The following is a 22,984-nucleotide window of genomic DNA, read 5'->3' as shown; positions in this document are numbered from 1 at the left end:
CAATAACAGCTATTCACCTACCTCAGGACCACTCACTTGCACTTGATTGTAAAATCAGGCAAGTCTGTGGAATGCAAAGTTTACAATATCAAATTAATACAGTTGGTATCTTAATACCAGTTCCCAAGTATAAATTAAAAATTATCTTTTAACAATCAAATTTCAGAGGAAAGAAGCTAGTGAGCATTTGAACATGGAGCCAAGTGTTTCCTATCCTTGCTGTGACTCCTAGAGACACACAGCAGCCCATGCATGGAACAGCTGCCGTTACACAAAAGGTTAATTTTTTTAACTCTGCCACTCTTCAGGAGAGCATTTTCTAAATTCAAAAGTTTTTCACCCCAAAATGAAAATGCCTATAAATTGAGTTAAAATCCACATTTCCTCTGCCTCCCCCATTTCTTTTGCCAGCCTTCATCCATTCATTAGCCAGGGGTTATTTTCTAGCTTTATGACTTTCAAAGTAGCTTTTAAATTTTTCTGTCTTCTAATGGGATTGAATTTCTTTTGGCAGAATCTTTGCAAAGAGGGAGAAGGGAGGGCAGAAGGGCAGCAAAGGAATAAATGCATATAAACCTCTCCAATTCTTGAAATGTCTAAGGAATACACATCTGGTTCATCTTCAACATCTATGACATCCATCTGTTTTAAAATAATCAGCTGGAAGATCTTCTGATAAAAGTGGGATTTCCATTTGTTTTTCAGTGGATACAATATTTCTATGGTCATGACCTGCAGTGAAGATGATGAGAAAGTTGTTTTTTCCTTAGGACTGACACTTCCCCATTCTGTTGGTGACTCAGGGCAGGGAGGGTACCCAGAGCTTCCCCAGCCAGACGCTCAGCAGGGCAAGGAAGAGCTGACCTTTTCCTACTAGTGGGAGCTTCATGAACTTTTCCCTGCACTTGGGCTGCTGCCAGGTTGCCACACTCATTATTTATGCACGAGTTTGCCCACAGTGAGTTGCTTGCTTGGTTCAGCTCTGCTGACGTAAGGCGAACACAGGGAACAAACGCGTCATCTGCAAAAGCAGAACCAGTCTGAAGGAGCCGAGAAAGGTTCGTATGCTTGGGACTTCAAAGTCTAAGAGAGTTTTGATTTTGTACTGCACATGTGGAAGACTTAAGTGTAACATGGTAAGTTCTTTGAGCACTGCCTGGTAATGTTACTCTAAATAACCTGCCATCTGACTGGCTGGAGGGGAAAGTTATTCTTTTCAGGTGCACGCCTGTATAAAAAACCTCTGGAGTGTGCATCCACCCACGGGAAGCTTCCCATGCCCTCTGCCACATCAGGTACTCACACAGCTGCCCAGCTAGCCTTGTCTGATGTGCCTTTGTGTTCCCTGCTAACTAACAACAGAAATATCTTTCTCTGAATTCTTGTATTTCAGGTCAGCTCTGTGAGCCAACAGAATCCAGCTCTCTGTTTCCTGCGGAGTGACGGTCACTGCTGGCTTGCGGTATTTGGGTGGGTTTACCTTGTAGATTCAAAAATCACCTGGATTTACTATAGTGATGTTCCTAACATTGACATTTCCTTTATTTCCTAGCATCTGTATTGTTGGTGGGTTTTTTTTTAAACTTAGTGCACGGTAACATGAGAAAATGGCATGAGCTCTAAGAAACAGATGTTAATGTATGGTACAAGTATGGTTAAGCCCGATCTTGCAAAGAACAGGCTGCAATTGCATTTTCCATGTCAGCAAATGAAATTGGCTTTTGCCCAAATATTTCAACTAACACAGACTACACTGAGCGACTCTGTGCTGAGATGAAACACATTTCAGCAGAGTTGTGTTTACAGCTCAAGACCCAGTGACACAGCACTGCTCACTAACCTACTTTTTTTTTGGCCACGTAATTGGATATTAAAAACTTTCTGAGCAATTGATTTCAGCAGTTTAAGAAGCACAATGTTTATTCTTACAGGGGATAAATTGTTACCGTAAGGTTTATCATCATCTTAAAATTTTCTCCTAAGTGTTACCTTGTTAATTTTATGTAATATTGTCAAATAGATACACTTCTGTGAATTATTCTTTCTTCCTTAGGTTATGAAGAAATCAAATGTGATTTTCTAAGTTTTGTTCACAACAGCTTAAGATTATTTAATGAAGACTAATTTGGAAAAAACCTGCTAATATTCAGAAAGAGCCAACATTTTTCTAAGGGAACAGGTTTTGCTTGCAACATTATCAAACCAAAATTCTTTTAAAGGTATATAGTTTTTAGTAAAATATGGATCAGACAAATGTCAAAACAGTGAGAAATGGTTTTTTTTTAATAATTCTATGAGCACAGCAGCAACTTGAACATATTACACATAGGAAATGCAATAATGCAAACACCACCTATTTACAAACAGCTTCTCAATATTCACTTGTGCCTGTAGCCTTCAGGAACATTTTGTCATTTGAAATGATAAACAAAGCTGTGCATCATTAAGGCCAAGACGCTAATATACTTGAATTCTTGAATTTATAAGACTAAAACTGTCCTACAGTTTGCAGCTATAAAAAGACTTATTCTTAACTCCTATGAAATATGTCATTGAATAATTATGGCAGTAGAATGAACATGCATATATATACATATATACACAATTATAAACTCCTTTCTGCTTAGCAAAAGCTACACCTCTACCAGATTTTATTATAGCATCAAGAAACTCCAGCCAAAAACCAGAGTCCAGTGTGTCAGGTGACATACAAACAAAGAGTGCAGAGTGTTTATCCCCCCAAATCACCACCTAGGAGCTCAGGCAACTTATGGACTTAAGGATCACACAAGCAGCAGGGTAACCACTGGTGTGGATTTTAGGCCTCCTGATCATTTTAATGGACTTAGAAAAGCTGGCCAGGTTTCTTTACAAATATTTAAGCAGACTCCCCTTTTAGGGGAACTCAAAGGACAAAAGTGAGGGAAAGCATAATGATTTTTAATTTGAAAATGTAACATAACATGTCTAATCGAGTTAGAGCTCAGTCTGAATGAGTGATAATAGGGTACACATATATATCAGGATCAGAGACAATTTTATTTGCTGCAGGTACTTAATAGCTGATCAACAAGTTTGTATTTATTAAGCATGTTTTCAAGCTATTTTCTGAGATTCACTGCCACCCACAGCCAACTGCAATTTTGGCCTGTTGTAGTAAGAACTTGTTTAAGCAAGGAAAAAAATACAGGGGGATCAATTTCCGCCCAAACTGACAAATTAAGAGTTTACTCATTAAACAAGCCTTCTGGTTTTATACAAAGTAGAGTACTGGACAAGGTAAAGTTTTCTCCTGCCAGAATTGGCTTTTACACTTAAATAGCACAAATCATGCTACAAGAGCCTTACAAAAAACCCCACCAAAACAAATACTCACCTCAAGCCCCCTCTCACTACATGAGAATGTAGTGCTCTGCAGGTTTCAACATAAAATGTTCAGAAGACTATGTTTTCAACCAAATATCTTCTGGCTGTAGCCATCACCAGTTCTGACAGATTCTTCTCTTTTCATTATATACCTTCCCAATTGCACAAGTCTGAAAATATTTTTCACAGAGATTTCCTAAAACATTAAAACATGAGCAGATTTTATTCTAGCTTAAGGCATGAAAAGGAGACATTTCTCAAATCCAGGAGCCTACTTTTGATTGAATGAAAAAAAACCAACATTGCTGTTGGAAGGAGGCACATGGTGGTGACACATGGAACGTGAACATGGATGCACTCACTCATGTCAGGGAATGCAGTGATTGCACCATTAACTTCAGTGTCTTACCTACCATTGTTGTACCTCAAATCACACACCATGAGGGAAAGCCAGATCTTGTTACAAGCCAGATGGAGGCTCTCTGGAGAAAAAAAAAAAAAAAAAAGGAAAAAAAAGAAAAAGGTGCAGAAATCGATTTAAAGCACTTTAAAGCACTCTTTTCTGTACCAGTACAAAATCACTGCCAAGATGAAGCAAATGCAGTGTGAGAGGAATTAGAACAGAAATCCTGTCCTTGTGAATAAACACAGCAGCAATAAGGAATATATCAGGTATCAGTAGAATTGCAATGGAGTCAATATCATGTGCAAATTAAATCACTCACATAAGTCAGCAGTCACACTGCTCCTTAAAAAACTACCTGCAGGCATTGCTAAACATCTTGGCCACTGCAAAAGATTTATCCCTTCCAGTGAGGATATGTAAAACAGCCTGCTGCTCTATGATGCAACCCAAATGATACAACACTTCATCTGCAGAGCCTGTGGCTGGAGAGAGCAAATATGCAGTCTCAAAACTGAGCAGAATGGATAAATGTTTTTATCATAAAAACACAGCTCACTCCAGCCATCATGTTATGTGGGAAAGGTGAACTTGTACAGCCTCTGGCCAGAGCAAGTTAGGAACCTTTTGCCCTTTACATACAGATGTGTCTATATCTATACCTATATCTCCACGCACTCACACATACATGCATATACATAAGTGCTTCACTGAAGAAAACTAGTCAAGCAAAGAATTTCACTGACCTACATCTCTCCAAGCAAATCTGTATCAAGTCCTGTTCCTGCTTTATTGATGTCAGCTGGTATCAATCAGTTCCTTCTTAGACTGGGTGCTGCCCTGTACACTGGGGATGTACAGAGAGAGTTATCCCAAAAGCCTTACGGACTCAGTCTTCTCTCTGCAATGATTCCCTGACTATCATCTTCATCATCTGCAGTTCACTGCATTTCACTGTAATTGAGTTAGCTGTTCTGCAGGAAAAGACAGGCAACTTTATGCAAGAAGACAAAATCAAGAGCACTGACTGCAGCAAACGAAATAGTTTTATCTCTGGAATCATAAGTCCCAAGTTTTTTGAAAATAGTAAATTACAGATAAAAAGTCACAGATCTTAAAAGACAGTTATCTTTCTCAGCTATTGCTTCAGCTTATAAGAGTAGCTCAATTTTCAGGCTGACTAGTGGGATCAATTCAGTGACATAATCCTAAGCTTCTGCATAAATGATAAAACACAACAATAAAAATGATAAATGAGAGAGAACAAAAATTCTGACAGCACTACTACATTCCCAGAAACAGCTCGTACCACCCAGTGGAGTGAGGATGTCACATCTCATCCCGTTTCTTCAATCCATCACTGAAAAAAAAAACCCCAAAAGGCCAGCAAAGACCACCTAAATTACTCACTGTCTTTTTCCAGTCGTATTTCATATAAGAGAGTGCCTGCAAGATTTTCTAAGATTATTTTTCCCCTTCTGTTTCAGCTCTTCTGCCATGATCTCTGCACAGCAGCCACCATTCCCCAACAAAATTCAAAGAACAATGGACTGCCAATCTGAGGAGGATGAAACCTGTGAAGAGCAGTATGACTCTGAAAACTGCATTTGCAGTTCTGAGCATGCAGATTCTGATGCAGGTTTAATCAAATTTAAATATTGCAGTTTCTATGGCATGCTAGCATATCATACTTTGGTTTTTATCAGTCTTCAAATAGTAGATGTCATCATTTAAATTTGGCTTTGATATCAAATTTTCCCCATTATTTCCCCTTATGTTTGCATATTATCAGATCAAATCTACAAAAAAATACCCCTCTATATCCATAATTAAGAAATATATTTAAAAAGGCCTTTGAATTTTACTTAGACAACTGAGAATTGTTTCACAATTACAATCTCTTACAAAAGAGATATGGTTAAAATACGCATTGATTGGGCTAGCACTGTTGAAGCTGTGGTATTACAGATTTCAACAGGCTAAACTGCTCCAACAGCTACTAAGGATTCCAGGCAGGGATCAGCTGAAATCCCTGCAAGCCAGAGCAAAGTTTTCCCTTGCAGTTAATTCTACACACATCCTTGCAATGAAACTTCAGTCATTCAGAACAGTGTCCTTGTTTTCAAAGAGATCAGATGAAACAGCCATCTGAAAAACCTCACCCAAGAGCCTCCTTTCTGGGATGAGACATCCTAGGACAACTGTAGCACTGACTTGTTTTTTGTTAAAAAACGGCCACTAAGAAAGAGCTAGGTTTTCTTCAGTGTAGGATGTAAATCCTGTGTCCTTATGTAAAAAGCAGCTTGCTGTTCCAGAGGTGCTGGCCTCACAAACAAAATCTACAGCACAAACACCAAAATACAAGCTAACTTGGTCCTGAAATTTTTCTAGCTGTTATTAGCAGAGTTTTATATTTGAAGTCCACGTGCCCACATATCATTTTTGTAAAATACTTTTTGCCCTTCAACAAGTTGCACACAAACCCATGAAATTTCAACTTTTCTCTCACAGGCTCACCAGTAACTCTTAAAATACTGCAGAACTGGGTTCCTAGAGTTTCACACTATTTTGACAAGGAGCACTATACGTATGTTGGCCACCAGATTGTCATTCAGGAGTCCATAGAACATTTTGGAGCTGTGGTATGGCCAGGGGTAAGTACACAAGACCACACACAAAAAGCTCACGTGACACAAGAGCAAACCAGGACAGCAGCACACAAATATTAGGGAAGCTTTCTTAGATGACACTTCTGACAATGGACGCTTCCCTATGCAGAATAAAGTTCTTCAGCAGAAAGCTCTGCCTTGGGGTAATTTGCAAGTTCATGCAGAAAGGGCTATGGCATCAAAGCATTTGTACATTGGATGTAGGGAATGAAAAAAAAAAATTCAGTAAGGGAACTCAGGAAGAAACATTCAGCTTCCTCCATGCTTCCAATCAGTCACTGCTGTGAAGTAAATAATCAGCAGTAGAAAAAGAGAGGCTGAAAAAGGAAACTGTGAGAGATTAAAAAAAATAAGAGACATTATAATGACTAAATATGCTTCTTTTAAAGAAAAATCTGGAAGTTTCATTACAGTATGGAAAATCATACTTGTAAGCAGTTCTTCAGTCTCTGCTTCTCCTACTCTTTAAAAACAGAATTTTACACAGAATAAGAAAACTGCCTTTGACAGAAGAGAGGGTCAACTGATAAAGACAAGAAAATCAGGATTTCAAAATCTTTTAGATCCACATTTATTTAAAAAGCTCACAAGAAAATGGCAGACAATTTCAAAACAATAGAGAGAGAGAGCATATGGGTGGGTGAAACAGTATCTTATTTTGAAATGTCAGATCATCAATTCGCACATTAATCAAGTGTCAGAATGCAGATGGTAAAACTCTCCAAGAAAATTGAGAGGTTGCACAAATTGGACCGGTGATTCATTAGCTGTCAGCTTTCCCAGAGCAGGAAGACAGTGTTGCATTATGAAAAGCACAGGAGTTAAAACAGTAACACAACTCTAAAGAGAAGCAAAAAGGGGAAGACAGTTTCTTTGGCATCAGTTTGTGTTGTTAATAAACAGCCCAGTTATGTTCTACTAACTGACAAAATCTTTACAAAGGCCTGATAATATTTTTATACAGTGCTGTTTTGTTTTTTTCAAAGGTTATATCATTAAACAAGCGTTGAGTTTGTAAATAACCAATTTTTAATATTTTCTTTGCTAAAAAAGTTGAAACAAAAAAAAGGTTTTTCAAACATCTCTGCTGAAGCCTAAATTTACTTTATGATAGTGGTAGTATAGCCTAACATTTATGATAATAAAGCCGAACATGATTTCCTATGTATTGTTTAACTTTGCTGTTCTGACTGTATGGTTCACATCTTAACACTGCCTATCCTTGTGGGTCCCTTCCAACTCCGCTTATTCTGTGATTCTGTCTTGAGCTGTTAGAGGACTCATGCAGGAGTGTGTAGTAAATCCATATCACATAATTCCTATCACATAAACTTAAAACTAAACTGCTTTAGTTCTTTCTTATATTAAAAAAACCCAGGATACATCCCAATTCTTCCCATCTTACAGTTTTGCTACACCCTTCCGTGTTTCTCATTATAGTAAAAAAACCCAACACCTTTGTATAAAAACATCTAATGAATTTTTGTGCAACTTAGTTGTTACCCTCTTATGGATATGTGTTAACCATTTTAGGCACTGGCTTTATCTCAATATCTGGAATCAAATCAAGAACAATTCAACCTCAAAGACAAAAAGGTTTTGGAAATTGGTGCTGGAACAGGCTTGCTTTCCATTGTGGCCTGTATCTTAGGTTGGTAAATTTGTATTTCCTTTCGGATTTCCAGTGAGCTCTGCCGTTGTCACTTTAAGGCAATGAAACAACAGTTGAAGTAAATTTTGTCACCGTTTGTTTGTTTTTAATGAAAATTATTGTAAAATACTGTTTTGTTAACTAAACTACCCTAGTTATTGGGGAGGGGCAGGCTGGACCACTTATGTAGATAAAGCTTCATACATGTTGAACTACATACCTAAGAATTTTGCCCTGTCTCAAGTGAAAGGATGAGAGGAAATAGCCCTAAGTTGTGCCAGGGGAGTTCAGATTTGATATTAGGAAAGTTTTTATTTTATGGAAAGGGTGGCTGGGCACTCTTGAAATAAGTTGACCAGGGAGGTGGTAGAGTCACTGTCTCTGGAAGCATCCAAGAGGTCTCTGGATGTGGGACTTGGGGATATGGTTCAGGGGTGATTATGGTAGTGCTGGGTTCATGGTTGGACAAATGATCTTGAAGGTCTCTTCCAACCTTAGTGATTCTGTGAATTGAAACAAACTCATGTTTTCTTTAGGAGCTCATGTTACAGCTACTGATTTGCCTGAAGTTCTTGACAATCTCTCATATAACATTTCAAGAAACACACAGAACTTGAATATGCACAAACCTGAAGTGAGAAAACTGGTATGGGGAGAAGGCCTCAATGAAGACTTTCCTGTATCAACTTACCATTATGATTTCGTACTGGCAACTGATGTTGTGTACCATCACGGAGCTCTGGACCCTCTGCTAGCAACAATGGTGTACTTTTGTAAGCCAGGAACAGTATTACTATGGGCAAATAAATTCAGATTCAGTACAGACTACGAATTTTTGGAAAAAGTTTGCAATATATTTAACACAACCATTCTAGCAGAATTTCCAGAATCAAATGTCAAGCTGCTTAAAGCCACAGTAAGAAAGAATTAAAGAGAAAACTATTACTGATCTTGATTTAGTGGCAGCACCTCAAAGACTGGAATGCTTTCCAAGATTATGTTTCACCTTCTGTGCATTTATGGTTATAAAGCTGCAGTTACATCTGAGTTTTGCATTGCAAGTATTAAAAAACCCAGCAAGGCAAAACATACAGCAGTTTGTCTCTGGTTGATACATATGACCTGTTAAAACTGACCAACTCCCCTCCACTGAAGGAACAATGTTAGTAAGAAGGCTCTAACAAAAAGCATTGATATTCTGGGCTGCACTGAACCTCTGCTGTTTGTAAGCTGCTTTCTTTCAGCAAGTTTTATTTAGGTACTCATCCAGAAACCAATACAATTTTTAGCTTCAGTATTTTTATTCATTATAAAAATCTCTTAAAATATCAGAGTGAACATGGTGGTTTTTTGATCTTCAACTTTGCACATTTATTCTGCTGTGTTTTATATTTTTAACATTAATAAACATCTATGTATAGCTTTACAATATCTGATCAAGATGTAACTGTCTGGCACTTTTATACATGTATCAGCCTGTCCTGATACTCAGCTTCATCAGGATTTCTGAGTTTGCCTGAAATCACTCCAAAATGAAGAGTTTTGAAAATTTACAAGAGTACCTAGGCATCAGCAATTCTGAGAAACATTGTAACATTTTGAGAGGTTGAATTTTTCTTAAAAACATTAAATGTAAACTCTTGCAAACAATACAGGTGTCCATTATTTTCTTCTAGTAAGATTTTAGCTACTCTTGAAGTAGCTTTAAGGCCTTCATACAATTGAAATTAAGATCAAACATGTTAAAATTCAGTGTACCATAAAAAATACAGAACTTTTACAGGTTTGCAGTTAAAAGTAACAGTTCAGAACCTAACACACATGCAGTAATTCTTTCCAAACAAATTCCAAATCCTTGATGTTGGCTGTTCTGGCACATCCATTGCCAGCAATGGGATGCACAATAAGGAAACTCCCTGATGACAGGAGTTAGGTTAACAGGTATTAAGCCATACCCAGGTGCCTTTACTGATAAATACACACAATTTAATAATCAGCATTCAGTAATGAAAACATGCGTTCGAATAAAAAGTCAAACTTCTCTTTTCCTATCCTGTCCCATATAAAATCATCTTAATTTTAAAATTGTTGATTCTCTAGAATACACAATAATCAGGTGGATACATGACAGGAAGCCAATTTGCAGTGAAAGTTGCGCAATGAGTCCATCCAAGCAACTTCATTAGCTGCAGAAAAAAAAACACACATTAAAAAAAATGGGTCTTAGTCTTTTTAACATCTAAATCTAAACAAACACTGCACTGATACCAACATTTTACTAAAAATGTCTATTATCAGAAAGACAACAGACTAGAAATCTGGTAAGCTTTGAATTTCTCAGTCCTGAAAGGGGGACCCCTCCTCCCCACTGTATATGACCCACATTCTTTCAACATAATGCACAAGAATTTAATCTTAGGAATTCCCATTAATTCTCCATTAAGTTCGACAAGCACTAATTATTATTAATAATAATAAAAAGTAACAGTGGTTAAACAGGAACATAAGGGGATTTTCATGCAGATATTTTTGACTAAGTTGTCTCTCCTTTATGCCCCAAAGTAAGTTCCAAAAAGTAAATCTACTAGAAACAAGTTACTCACAAACAAGTTATTCTAGAAAAAGGAAGGAAAAAAAAAATCACTGTTTAAAATGAAGGCTGAGTTACAAAACCTGGATAAAGTTAAAATGTTACATTTAGTGCTTTCTAAAATGAGAAGAGTACAAAAAAATCCAGAAGACTTATATCTTACTTCTGAAAGCTTATGCAGCATGAACACAGCCCCATTACTTGACCAAACACTCCTTACCTGAATGCAGTTTTTTAAGTTGTCCTTTGTTGGCTTTTCTTCTGCAAGTTTTGTGGCAAACTTGAGACCTCTTCCATACATTTTGTTTACCAATGCATGCTTATAGGCAAAAGTCAAAACCTATAATGCAAATTAAAAAAAACCCAAAGCAAATTAGGCACTTTAGTATCTTACAAGGCTTTAAGTAATATCAAATTCTGTTCAGGTAGCAGAAATGATTCAAAGTAAAATATTTACACGAGATATTTGCAGTATAACAGATGATTCACAGTCGTAGTAATAAACATGAACTTCCTAGAGACTATTTCTGACTTCACAAACATATTTGACTTCAGAAGTTATGTAACACAGATGTCACTATTTTAATTTTTTGTCACATTTCTAGCTTCTTTGGATTTTCATTCTCTACAGGCAACTGTATGGCATATTAAAAAGATAATTAAGGAATCACCAACCAGGCAGGTATACTTTTGACCCAGAGAAGCAAAAACAAAATTGAGAATTTTAACTCCTAGCCAGTCACAAACTTACTGTAGAAACAAGTATGAATGTACACAGTGAATGATATATACAGACAAAGACAGAGAAATGTACATAATTATAAACAAGCAATGAAGACACGTAAGCATGAAGACAAGCCTCAGGTTTCAGGTCAGCTCCTCACTACTGGTAATTTTTTAAAAAGAGATTATAAAAAACGCTCCTTCTTGATAATATTATTTCTAAAAAGCCAGCTTACAGTCCTTATCAATGCAGTAGTTCATGTGAGAAAATGAATGTGTCTGCCTAAGACCTAATGTAAAATAAATCAGGGTCTTAACACCCAAACACTGACAGCATTCAGGGTGTTGCAAGATGGTTCAAACCATTTCACCAGCTGCAGCACTAAGACAAATCAAGACACTTTCATTTATTCCCTTTGGAATACTCATAGTAAACAAGATATTTTTTTGATTGTTTACTGAAGAGTGACATAGCAGTAAAGCTGGTGAACATGGTGGTGTGTCTGTTGTTGGCCATGTTTATGAAATCTTTTATTAGAGCTTGCTATTTATTCCCCCTCATTCATTTCAACATTTTTCCTTTGCTCTGACTCCACAATCAAGGTTGAAGATTTCCCACTTAAAATATCCCACTAAGAAAAGCTAACAAAAACCCTTCAAAGATATTCAGAAATACATTTTGCATTACAGAAAAAAATATTTCTCAAGAATATAAACATTAAGGAACCAGAGATCTGAATCTTGCAAGGAGTGAAGAACCTGTCTAGTTTTAGCAGCCTGAACATTTCTACTTAATGTTAACCACATGCACAAGTCTTTTCAGGATCAATAAATAGTTAAAATATAGAAAAGAAATAAACTTAATTATCAAGCAAGTCAAGGTGTAATTTTGAAAGTTCAAGATACTATGCCAAAGTACTCAAGAGCTGCTCATTCTTCTTCTGTCTTCAAATACTTATTTTGCTGTGTTGAAACAGTCACTTAAGCTGTTGTAGCTTACAACACACACATATATGCAACAATGAGCATACAGCACCATTCACATATACAATTTTCCAAATATTTCTATTGGAAAAATACTCCGCATGCTGCATTCTCAATCCAATTATTTTGGATATTTTCCTAAAGCAAAACACATTAGCAAACATTTCTGAATAAGTGCTCAGTGGATCCATTAGCAGATTTGGTTGGCTAAACTAAACTTAAAAAAAAATTCTCTTCTGTAAAAGATGAAAGAACCACAAAACAAAACAAAACAAAAGGAAAAAAAAAATCAAATGAAAAATGCATTGGAGCTCTCAGCAAATATAACATTTCGGAGGCTAACCAGAAATAATGTCACTGCTCTATGAAGAAAGCTCTTACCTGACCCTGTAAGTTTTGAATGGCTACTGAACATCAGTGATAAAGGCAGGAGGAAAGCCACTTGACAGCATTTCTTTCGTAACAGGGCTTCCTAGAGTTTTTGCGGCAAGAAAACAAAGCATTTTACGAAATACCCTTGCCCCGGCCAAATAAAAGGTTGGGTATTTCTAAATGAGAAAAAGGTTCTCTGCTGAACCAAAAGGTTGAAAACAATGCTCCAAGAGCCCTTGACAGTAATTTCTGTCCTAATGTTCAGGAAAAACCCCCAATCAACTGTATACAAGTTCAGCAAAACTACTAAAACTTCATTAGCGCTTTAGAAGTTACGAACAATGCATGAGTTGCTTTACAATCAGAATTTGTTTACAAACAAAAGATGTTAGTTAAGAAATAGTACTTTACAACTTGCACACATATTGGCCAAATTAAGCCTTACAGATAAAATACTGCAAGCTTTATAAGATCCCAGAAGTAAAAGTTATGATTCCTTGATATGTGTAAGGAAAATATAAACTGGAGTGCTATTAAGATATAAGAGAGAAAACAGCTGCTATCTGAATGTATAAAACCATCAAGTAAACCTACTTGTAGCATCCAAAACCAAACTGTTAGATGAAAGAATAGTAATGACTTTGGAGTATTTGATATTATTTCATAACTATATAATGAAATAATAAATTATGTAATAAATATAATGAAGGCCAGCTTTTGCATAAGAAGCAATAGGGGCCAGAAATTGTACAAAGAGCAATAAAAGGATATTGAGAAAAGGCAATGTGTACTTCTGGGATACTAGGGGGGGGGGAAAAAATCATCACTGTTAGATACTTTATTCCCCAAGCTAATGGCCTGGAATATTACATGTGCTAGGAGCCAAACCCATGAAAGTGTTTGGATGTCCACCTCCTAACTAGCTGCCTAACTTGCCATTGGCTATTAAGATGCATATTTAGGACAGTAAAACGCTGAAATGATCTCTCCAAAGACTTTTGTGGGGCTGAAGTTTTTCAAAGCTAAAAAACACTCTTTAAAAGAGTGTGTTTGAATCAAGAAATACTAAAACACCTAATGAAACTTTTCTAGTAGCCTAATGTCGTTACCTATGGAAATGGACTTACAGAATAAATTAATTCATCATTTAAAGAGCTGATTAAAATAAACTTACATTTACATATAGTTAAACCACTAGGTTAAACAATACAATCTTTAGGTAACATACTCCAGCTATCTGTAAGAACACTGAAGTTGTAATGTTTACAATTCCTAACAAACGAGCTTTTTAAGTTACATATACATCTATAGGAATAAACTAGGCTTTCTTAGCTATGTTTGCTGATTTTTCTCTGCTCTATCAACTGCCCTATTACAAATAAAAACTACATTAATAAGAGAAAAAATATTCATTTTCAAGGGAGCAAGGGAATCAAATATCCAGGAACACATTCTTGGCAGTGACTGAATAAAATCAGCTGGAAGCTGCATCTGACAATGCAAACAGTATCAGGAAAAACAATCCAGGCTAAAGATATTTAAAGGTAAGATCGAAAGGTATGGGCCTTTCACTTGTTTTTAAACTTATTTTTAAGTGTGACTTTTTGCTTTTCCCCCCACAGCTAATAAAGGTTGAGGGACATTACATTTTACAGACTGGTCATTCCCAATAACAAACACACAACATCCTACTACTCTCCAGTAGCAGTCGTGTTTAAAACTGAGGATTCTGGCCTACAAAATTTAAAGCCATGCTCTGGAAAAAGACCTAAAACGCTATAATAAACATGTTAGCATAATCAATCAAATACTTGCTGAATGAAGCTGTCTTAACTGGAGTTTATTTGAAATGCTTTTTTGTACACAGGGGACAAATATTTTCTTCCATGTTTAGTTTAAAGTGAACCTTCAGACAACAGCTGAGGAGAGTATGAACAAATGCACTTACTACTAAAATTAAAGTTACTTCCCTACATACTTGCTACAATATAGCGAGACAAGCAGGTTACTTTTATGACAAACAGACAATTCAAAGGAACTACCAAATGCCGTGTGGTGCTCAGGTGCTACATCTGCAGAGGAGAGATGAAATAAGGGACAGTAAGAAGAAACACAGAAAAGTGATGATGCTCCTGATTCCACTTTAGAAACATCCTAAACGAAAACATGGTCTCTCTTGGTTTTCAAAAATTTACTTAGCCCTCTAATTACTGACAGCTGCATGAACTTTATAGGAAGCTTAGAACTAAACACACTTAGAGCAATGCTTCTATCTGAAGTAATATATATACACATAACTGAATGATCAGTGCACTATTTAAATGCCTGATTTCCATCCTTTCTCACCCAGATGTTCCATCTTTTGAGTGTCAGTATTACACAGCCATGTCTACATAAAAGAAGAGCTCCACATTTTCATTTCCAACACACTGTTTCAGAATAAGCTGGCTGTCTCTTGGTACCTCTCCTCTGAAGGCCATTCACACAAGGTCTATCCTCTACCTGACTTGACTACTCCACTTGCAACCTGTGCTGGTTTAGGATGGGCTAATTCGTATTCTTCATGGTAGCTGGTAGGGGCTGTGCTTCAGATTTGTGCTGCGGTGTTGGTAACTCAGAAATGTTTTAGCTGATGCTGAGCAGAGTCCAGACCTCTTCTGCATCTCATCCCACTCCACCAGTGAGAAGGCTGGTGGTGCACAAGGAGCTGGGAGTGAATACAGCCAGGACAGCTGACCCCAACTGACCAAAGCGATATCCCACATCATGTGACACCATACTCAGCATATAAAGCTGGGTAAGAAGAAGAAAGGGGGGAGGTTTGGAGAGATGGTGTTTGTCTTCCCAAAATGTGGTTGCATGTGATGGAGCCTCGCTTTCCTGGAGATGGCTGAACACCTGCCAGCCCATGGGAAGTGGTGAATTTTGGTAGCAAATTCCTTGTTTTGTTTTGCTTGTGTGCAAGGCTTTTATTCTACCTACTGAACTGTTTTTGCTGCCTGCAAGTAGCTCTGTAGGTCTCATGACAGTCGATCAGTTTAGATTTTAATTTGAGCAATAAAACTCAAAAAAGTAGGAAAAAGACAACAAGCATATTACATAAACAAGACGGAAATTATTTCCATATGAAATGCTACAAAAATCTAGAGAAGTTTTGATCTTTTAGTACCAATTTAACAATACAGAAGAATCAATTTTCAGAGCAAAACCTGAATATACACTTTGACAAATCCATGGTTAAGACAGTTAAAGAGAGAAGTTCAATTCCTAATCCACAGAACTCAAATCAGAGTTACTTATTCCAGGCCCAGACCACACTGCTCAACAATGCTATCTGTCTTGATATAAAAGCCAAAGAGTGAAACTCCCAACAAAATGTCTGTATTGGCATTCTTCTACTGAAATTACTCCCATCAGCTTTAAAAAATAAAAAACAGGAGACAGAATTAAACTAGGGGTTACTACGCTGGAACAAAGTATTGCATTTACAAACAGACAGCAAGAAAATCATATGCCAAACAATATGGTTGAAGCACAAAATCTGCTACCACATGATATTATCATCAGTTAATGATTAGAGGAGATATGCTGAAAAGATGTATGCGTACAAGGACATATACATTAAAGTGAGAAGGGTAAGCACCATCAACCTTCTTGATCAGGCCTTCACCTAAAGCACACGTTCTTACTGAAAGTTTATCTATTGTCAAGAAGTTAAATATTTTATTTCGTTTTTTTTCTCTACTCTTAAAAGTTTTTCTTTTGTAACTATCTGAAGTGCTTTGCCAATTTTACATAATTATCAACAAATACCCAAGTCACTCTATCTTCTACTAAAACACAGCTATATGTGACAGTTAAGTTCAGAAACTAATTAACACTGATAGCTCAAAGGTTAAAAATACAAAGTCATAACCTCTCTAAATTAAAAGCAACGTAACTAATCACCTACAGTGGATTTTTTTTTTTTTTCATTCTGGAATTGCTGTCTTGAATGAAGGAGAAAAAAAAATTCAGCTCTCAGGATCAGGAACTCTGAAATATCAGAAGTCTGTGCTAATAAATATGTAAGTGTAATTATTTCCAAGGGTTTCTTCCTTTACCTCTACAGACATTACTGACAGCAAAACACAAAACTTCTCTTGTTCATAGTGTGGAAGAGGCTACAGCTTGCAGGACTGAACAGGGTAGGGATTCTGTACACTTCTGGGTATACAGCTACAAGAGTGCAGAGGTTAATCAAAAATATTCCCTGGAAAGTACAGAAAGAAGCAATTCAATAAAGGAAGCAGCTTTTCCTGCGGAAATCTGGTACTGCCTTACACCCTTCCCTTAACCTCTACATTCACTTGAACAGAGATGGGCTTACCATGGATTTGACAGGCTTGGCAAAATCTCTGTGGAAAAAGGTCATAAAGGAAGCACAACAACAGGGACATCATGGAAAAGTAGAAGGGAGGAATGTACAAGGCTGTGCACACAAAGGCAGTGCATAATTCCAGAAGAAACCATCAGAAAACCCAACATGCAAATGAAAAAAAAAAAAACCTGCTCTGGTCTCTTACCTTGCTGTCAGAAAGATCAGTCCATTTTGTTGTTTCCCAGAATGTCTCTGTCAAAGCTTCTGAGCAGCTATCATGATCCTCATCTTTGCCTTCTGCATCACTGGAAGCAGCCCCTTCTTGGGTCTGCAGATGAAGAAGTTGGTCAGCCAGAGCACTTCCCTTTCGACAAAGTGCATCCACTAAAGTACTCTTCTGTTTCTCCATTTCACTAGGGAGAAAAAAACCAAAAACAGTATGAAAAATATTCAGAATCTTTTGCAGATACTTACTTAAGAACAGAAACAGTGCTAACTCAGTTTAAGCTAAAAAGTTTACGGTAGTTAGTACACACAAGGCTATTTACTATAAATTAAACTAACCATAAAAGATTACCTAAAGACACTATGCATTAAAGATACCCAATCATTCTTCTAAGTATGAAATGCTTTAGATGACTCAAGGCAAGGGCAACACAGCACTCAAAGTCAGTCAGCATCCAGAAATACAGCTTTATAGTTCCTGGCATTATAAACAGAGAGTCAAATCCACCACTAACATAAGCAGATATAATTCTGCTGACATCAAAGGAATTGCATCCATTTAAAGCACCATTGAATTTGGTGTTTAATTTCAGATGTTATATTCAAAACATATGACCTAGTGGATCAACTTACAAGAAATGTTTAGAATTAAGTTTATTATGTCAAGGCTTTACTTTTATATCAGCAATTCTAGAATTACACACAAATCTGGATTCAAGAGAGCTAGAACAGACAGGCTAGCTTTACAACTGAAATCTAGTATTTTATAGATAATCATCAAAGATCCAACTCCCATTTTAAGGGCCTAATATTTAGATCTTCTTCTGTTACTAAAACAGCACCATGCTACACACAGCAAAATCCATCACTTCTTCTCCAGACTAAAGTGTCACCTACAAAATACTATCTTCCTAAGGATAAACATATTGATAATACAAAGGAACAATCTAAAACTGAAGAACAATGGGTCTCAAAAATACTTGGAAGCATGGTCACCATGCTTTTCACAAATGAAATCTCTTGCAAGTAGTTACTTCTTAGGCTGCTCTAAATTTTGTCTTCAAATACAGATGGGAAAGGTTGCAAAATATAAAGGAAAGGCAAGTAGCATTCAAAACAGATACTTCTACTAATACTCCAGTGGTCCCTCTGAGGGAGGGATTAAACTTGACACAACTTAATATCCCATTTTTCTGATACATTCAAATCCTGAAAGAACCCTGGTTTATTTTATTGAATAAGTCAACAATTGGAAGTTTCAGTGTCCTTGCATTTCTGGAGATATAGTAAGAGAACACAAGAATTGTGTTGTCATATTTTAAACTACCTGTGCCACAAAAAAAAAAATACAAGTTATCAAAAAAAAGATACAGTCATTCCATTTCTTACATGCAGAGACAAAGTACATAGACTACAGAAATAGGATGCAGGAAAATTATTTACTGGGTAGGTACTTTTTTATAGTAGTTGCATCAGGCCTGGGATCAGTCTTCATGGCAAAATATACCGCTAATGCTGTTTGATCAATATGAGAGATTACTGTATTTGCAGCTTCAACGATTTCATCAAGTCTTTTCATTCGTTCCTAAAAGATGAACAATAGAAAGATGTTGAGCACCATGAAATCACACTACTTCACTGCTGACTCTTCTAACATTAGGGTGATTACAAAGCTATGCAGAAATAACATTTGATAATTCAACACACTCTTTTCTCCACTTTGTTCAAATTTCGCTTAAAACACCCCAGAAAGTTTTCAAGATTTCCTGCATACTTAGTCCACTTCACTGAAAACAAACTGTGAAATATGAGGATGGAATATGCAAAATGCAGAGTTTACAGAAAGAAAATCACCTTTCAGTACAAATCAGTACTCTTATATAATGTAGCAGTTAATCAATTCAGAAATAAATATGAAATCAAAACCAAATGAAAAGAAAAATTTTCATTTTCAAAAAAATGTCCCATTTTTGAGGACAATGTTGGAAGCTTGATTTAGCTGTGTCACTTTATGGGGTTACTGTCCTCAGCTGTCTGAGTCATGTTGCTGGAGAAATTACCAGTCCAGAAGAGGAACAGAATAGGATGTATGCTTGTCTCAGCAGCCGCCATTCAGAATAAAACTGCTGTAGACTAAATAAGTAAGAAAACCTAAAATGTGTTTAACTGAACAAGGCATAACTTGATGAGCAAACACACTTTGGCTAAGAATACTTTCTTTTATTCTGCTGTGGGATTAGGTAAATCACAGTCAAGGGAGGCACCTTTCACTCTAATTAGAAATTTCTGCTTTTTAATACTGTGTACAGTCACTTCACGTTCAAATGTACACAAAGAAAGACTTCGTTGTTTAGGCTACACGGGTGTATTGAGACAGATCAAGTTGAAGAAGTGTTAAATAACCTTTTCAGAATCCAGCTGATGAAGTCTTGCAACATACAGAGGAAGATGATTAGGAAATGCTTCTTTCAACTCACTATACATGTCAGTGGTATCCAGCCTAGAAGAGAGGAGGATAAAGCATAAAAATACAGATTCTGAGTATTTTTGTCAACGTCAAGCTGCTTCAAGCTTGTGTAGTAATGACAGCAGACATACTTGGTCATCCACTGTATTTTTAGGTCTCTTAAAGCTTCAGCAAATTCTTCTTTTGCATCTTTTTCTTTTTCCTGTTCTTTTTCTTTCTCTTTGCTGCCATTTTTACTCTTTGATGGTGATGGTATCAGATGATAATGAACAGTAAGGACATCCTGGAGATGGGAGAAGAGACACATACTCAGAGGGATACACTACACTTTTTTTGATGTCATATGAAAGCTAAATCATAGCCAGCAACTACTGTGAGCTACACATACAGTGAGTAAGGGTACTGAGAGCAAAGATACTAGACAGTAAAAATTCAGGAACTGCTTTAAGTTTTTATTCTAAGCAACACAAGGATGTAAATATTAAAAGAGCACACTAGGTATAAGAAAAGAAAGCCTACAATTTAGTCACTTGGACATTTTTACATTCACATAATTTTACATAATATTAGTTAGGGAATAAGGAAGGTGGTTTTCTGTTTGTTGATAAAAAAGCAAATAACTTGGTTAAAAGGGCAAGTGAAAAAAGTCAGAGCTCCTATCCTACAAATCTGGCAATAAACAAATTCTTAAAGATGGCTGAATTCTAAAAAAATAATACCACAGTAGGATAAACATGAAACATGTCACAGGATATGTTTATTCCTCTCAAGACACTATTTCTTCCATGTGCATACTGAATTAGCTGATGCATCCACAGTCAACTTATTTCCAGTTTGCTGCCACAGACTTTCCAGTTTCGCCTGTATCTCAGCTCTAATTAAGTAGACACAACAGCAACTTTTTTTTAAACTTTAAATGGTAGCATAGAAATATCACTATAGTTTGAGTTCATGTTATACTAGTCAATAACCACAATGAGAAAATTAGTTACAGCTATTTAAAAGGAAAATCTTAACTCAGACTATGTTCTTGAAGTCCATTTCCTGACAATTTACATATGAGTTTGAAAATAAGGTAGCAGTAGATCCCACCCATTGCTTCTCAAACATCAAACTGCAGGGTGAGGCCATTTGGTCCTTTTGGTTTTAATGTTGCAATCTTTAAACAAGCCTCTCCCTGAACAGTGAGGGCACATGTCCCATTACTTTACATACAAGGTACTTCAGAGAAATCACATAAATTCAAATCCTCTAGATACCACTATTCTATTGCAACATAATGAGTGCAAAATATTGAGTTGCATGCTCAATTACTGTGGCAATATAATTATTCTTACCAATTGCTCCAGAATACATTTGTGGGAATGCTTCCCATAAACCCAGGTCAGTGCTGTGTAGTAAAATGAACCCTTGTGTACAAGATGAAGTTAAAGTTACTTGAATAGCACATAAAATGGTGACAGAAACTGCAATAATGGACTTCAACACTGCACTTCTGAAACATTCAAAAACCATGCTGCAAAAAAATTTTATTTGAACTTATAGTTCAAATAGACCAGCATCTTGCTGTGGGTTACTGAACACAATACTGGTAAAAGTGATTTCAATACTCCCTTAAAACAATTTTTACAGCTACTTATACATATTACTAGTATGAAATCACAGAATCACGACAACGACATTTAAATACTTTTTTTTAAAAAACTAGTTTAGACAACTAATCTGCATGGAAGTGTAGTTTTCACAGGGACTATCCTGCACACATGCATTGCAAATATAAAGTGCACAACCTAATGAGGCTAAATGAGCTCATTATACATAATATAATACACCTAAATGAGCCTCCAGCAAGACCTAGGCCAGAGCATGACAAAACAGGTGACGAAGTAAGTACACACAGGAAGATACAGAGGTCAGGAACATGGTGTGGGGATCACTAAGGTAATTAGAATAGTAGAAAGCAACAATATAATTCACAAAAGCAAACCAAACATTTTAAGAAGTCTAAGAAGCTAGTTCAGCACAAAAATCTCAATTTACAGTATTTTCTAAAAGATATCCTCTATGGAGGCTAGTATTTTCCTAAGAAAGAAACCTGCCTTCCTAAAGGAATATTCTTCCAAGAGTTGAGGATTTTCTTTCTGAAAGTCCATTTTCATTTCACTTGGCAGCATATTTTTGGAGTTACATTTCTAGATGACCTCTTCATTCTCAAGCCCTGTCTATATAAGAAGGCTCTACAACTCTGGTTTAAGTTTCAAACCAAACATAATAGGATTAACAAAATCCCACTTATGTGGATGAACACTTGCATTTTGAGAGACTAACCCTATGTAGCTAAACCATCAACAGTAAAATGTCATCTCCCCATTCTCTCACAGAGGTACTTTTGGTCTCATGAGGTTCTGCAAGCCTTACAAGCCATGACCACTGAAAGGAAAACAATGGACTTCAGACCCAGGCACCTTCCTCTCTCAGAAGAGCTTACAGAGCAGACTTCTCCACAAACCTAAAACTCATTTCATGGGATTAATGAAAATTAGGCTATTATCACATTTGCCTAACTATTACAGGGCATTAAGATGGACTGAAGGCTTCTTTATTTATTTTATCTGCAAACACTAGGATCTTTTATAACACTTGGTAACTCCCTAGGTACCAGAAGATCTCAGAATGACACAGTCATTGCCAATACAGAAACATTCATCATTAGAGACTAAGGAGAAGAAAGGCAGCTCTACATGATTCAGCACTCCAATCTGTCTTCTTTCTCAAACAGACAGAGAAAAACAAGTGAGCATATTATCCACTGAAAAAATTACTTAAAGGAAACTTTCAAATTCATCCTCTAAAAAGAGATGCAGTATTGGGAAATTGGGAAGCATACAGGATATGCACTTTGGTCAGTGTACTTTGTGGAGTCTCGTAAGCCTCACTGGGTTTATTTTTAACTGTACTTCAAACTACACACAAAAACAAGCACAGTGCCATCAAAACAGTCACCTCTTAAAAGAGCTTAATTAACAGTTAATTTGGCTTCAAGATTTCAATTTAGATTTGTGTCTGGTGTTTTAACATCTAGTACTTTATATGTAAAACACATATAAAACTACTGTTATTTCCACTTCAAAGCATTCACAGCAAAACTAACCACAGGGAAAAAAACTCCCTCCA

The 22,984-nt window shown here is 36.5% G+C and overlaps 2 protein-coding genes across 3 annotated transcripts in view; one reads left to right on the top strand and one right to left on the bottom strand.

The window, feature by feature from the left end:
• The first annotated feature begins 1,064 nt into the window (after positions 1-1,064).
• Positions 1,065-9,285, top strand: METTL21C (methyltransferase 21C, AARS1 lysine). Its single transcript, XM_066176423.1, has 7 exons — positions 1,065-1,136; positions 1,221-1,295; positions 1,394-1,470; positions 5,257-5,408; positions 6,281-6,423; positions 7,972-8,089; positions 8,626-9,285. Exons 1-7 carry the CDS (start codon positions 1,065-1,067, stop codon positions 9,018-9,020), a joined length of 1,032 nt encoding a protein of 343 aa, XP_066032520.1. The 3' UTR covers positions 9,021-9,285.
• An 86-nt stretch (positions 9,286-9,371) lies between these two features.
• The window catches only part of TPP2 (tripeptidyl peptidase 2), a 50,617-nt gene continuing 37,004 nt past the window's right edge, over positions 9,372-22,984 (bottom strand). For both annotated transcript variants that reach the window (XM_066176421.1, XM_066176422.1), the window contains 6 exons: positions 19,942-20,093; positions 19,747-19,843; positions 18,798-18,928; positions 17,324-17,531; positions 10,900-11,019; positions 9,372-10,275 (listed from right to left, as the gene is read on the bottom strand). In XM_066176421.1, the coding sequence (XP_066032518.1) occupies positions 10,186-10,275; positions 10,900-11,019; positions 17,324-17,531; positions 18,798-18,928; positions 19,747-19,843; positions 19,942-20,093 (798 nt within the window). In that variant the 3' untranslated portion in view covers positions 9,372-10,185. The remainder of the gene's footprint in view (positions 10,276-10,899; positions 11,020-17,323; positions 17,532-18,797; positions 18,929-19,746; positions 19,844-19,941; positions 20,094-22,984) is intronic.

The sequence above is a fragment of the Chamaea fasciata genome, unplaced genomic scaffold, assembly GCF_029207755.1.
Source record: "Chamaea fasciata isolate MVZ Bird 193981 ecotype frontalis unplaced genomic scaffold, bChaFas1.0.hap1 SCAF_2, whole genome shotgun sequence".
Lineage (NCBI taxonomy): Eukaryota > Metazoa > Chordata > Aves > Passeriformes > Sylviidae > Chamaea > Chamaea fasciata.
The sequence above is the reverse complement of the archived record's forward strand: the minus strand, read 5'-3'. Positions and strand labels throughout refer to the sequence as shown.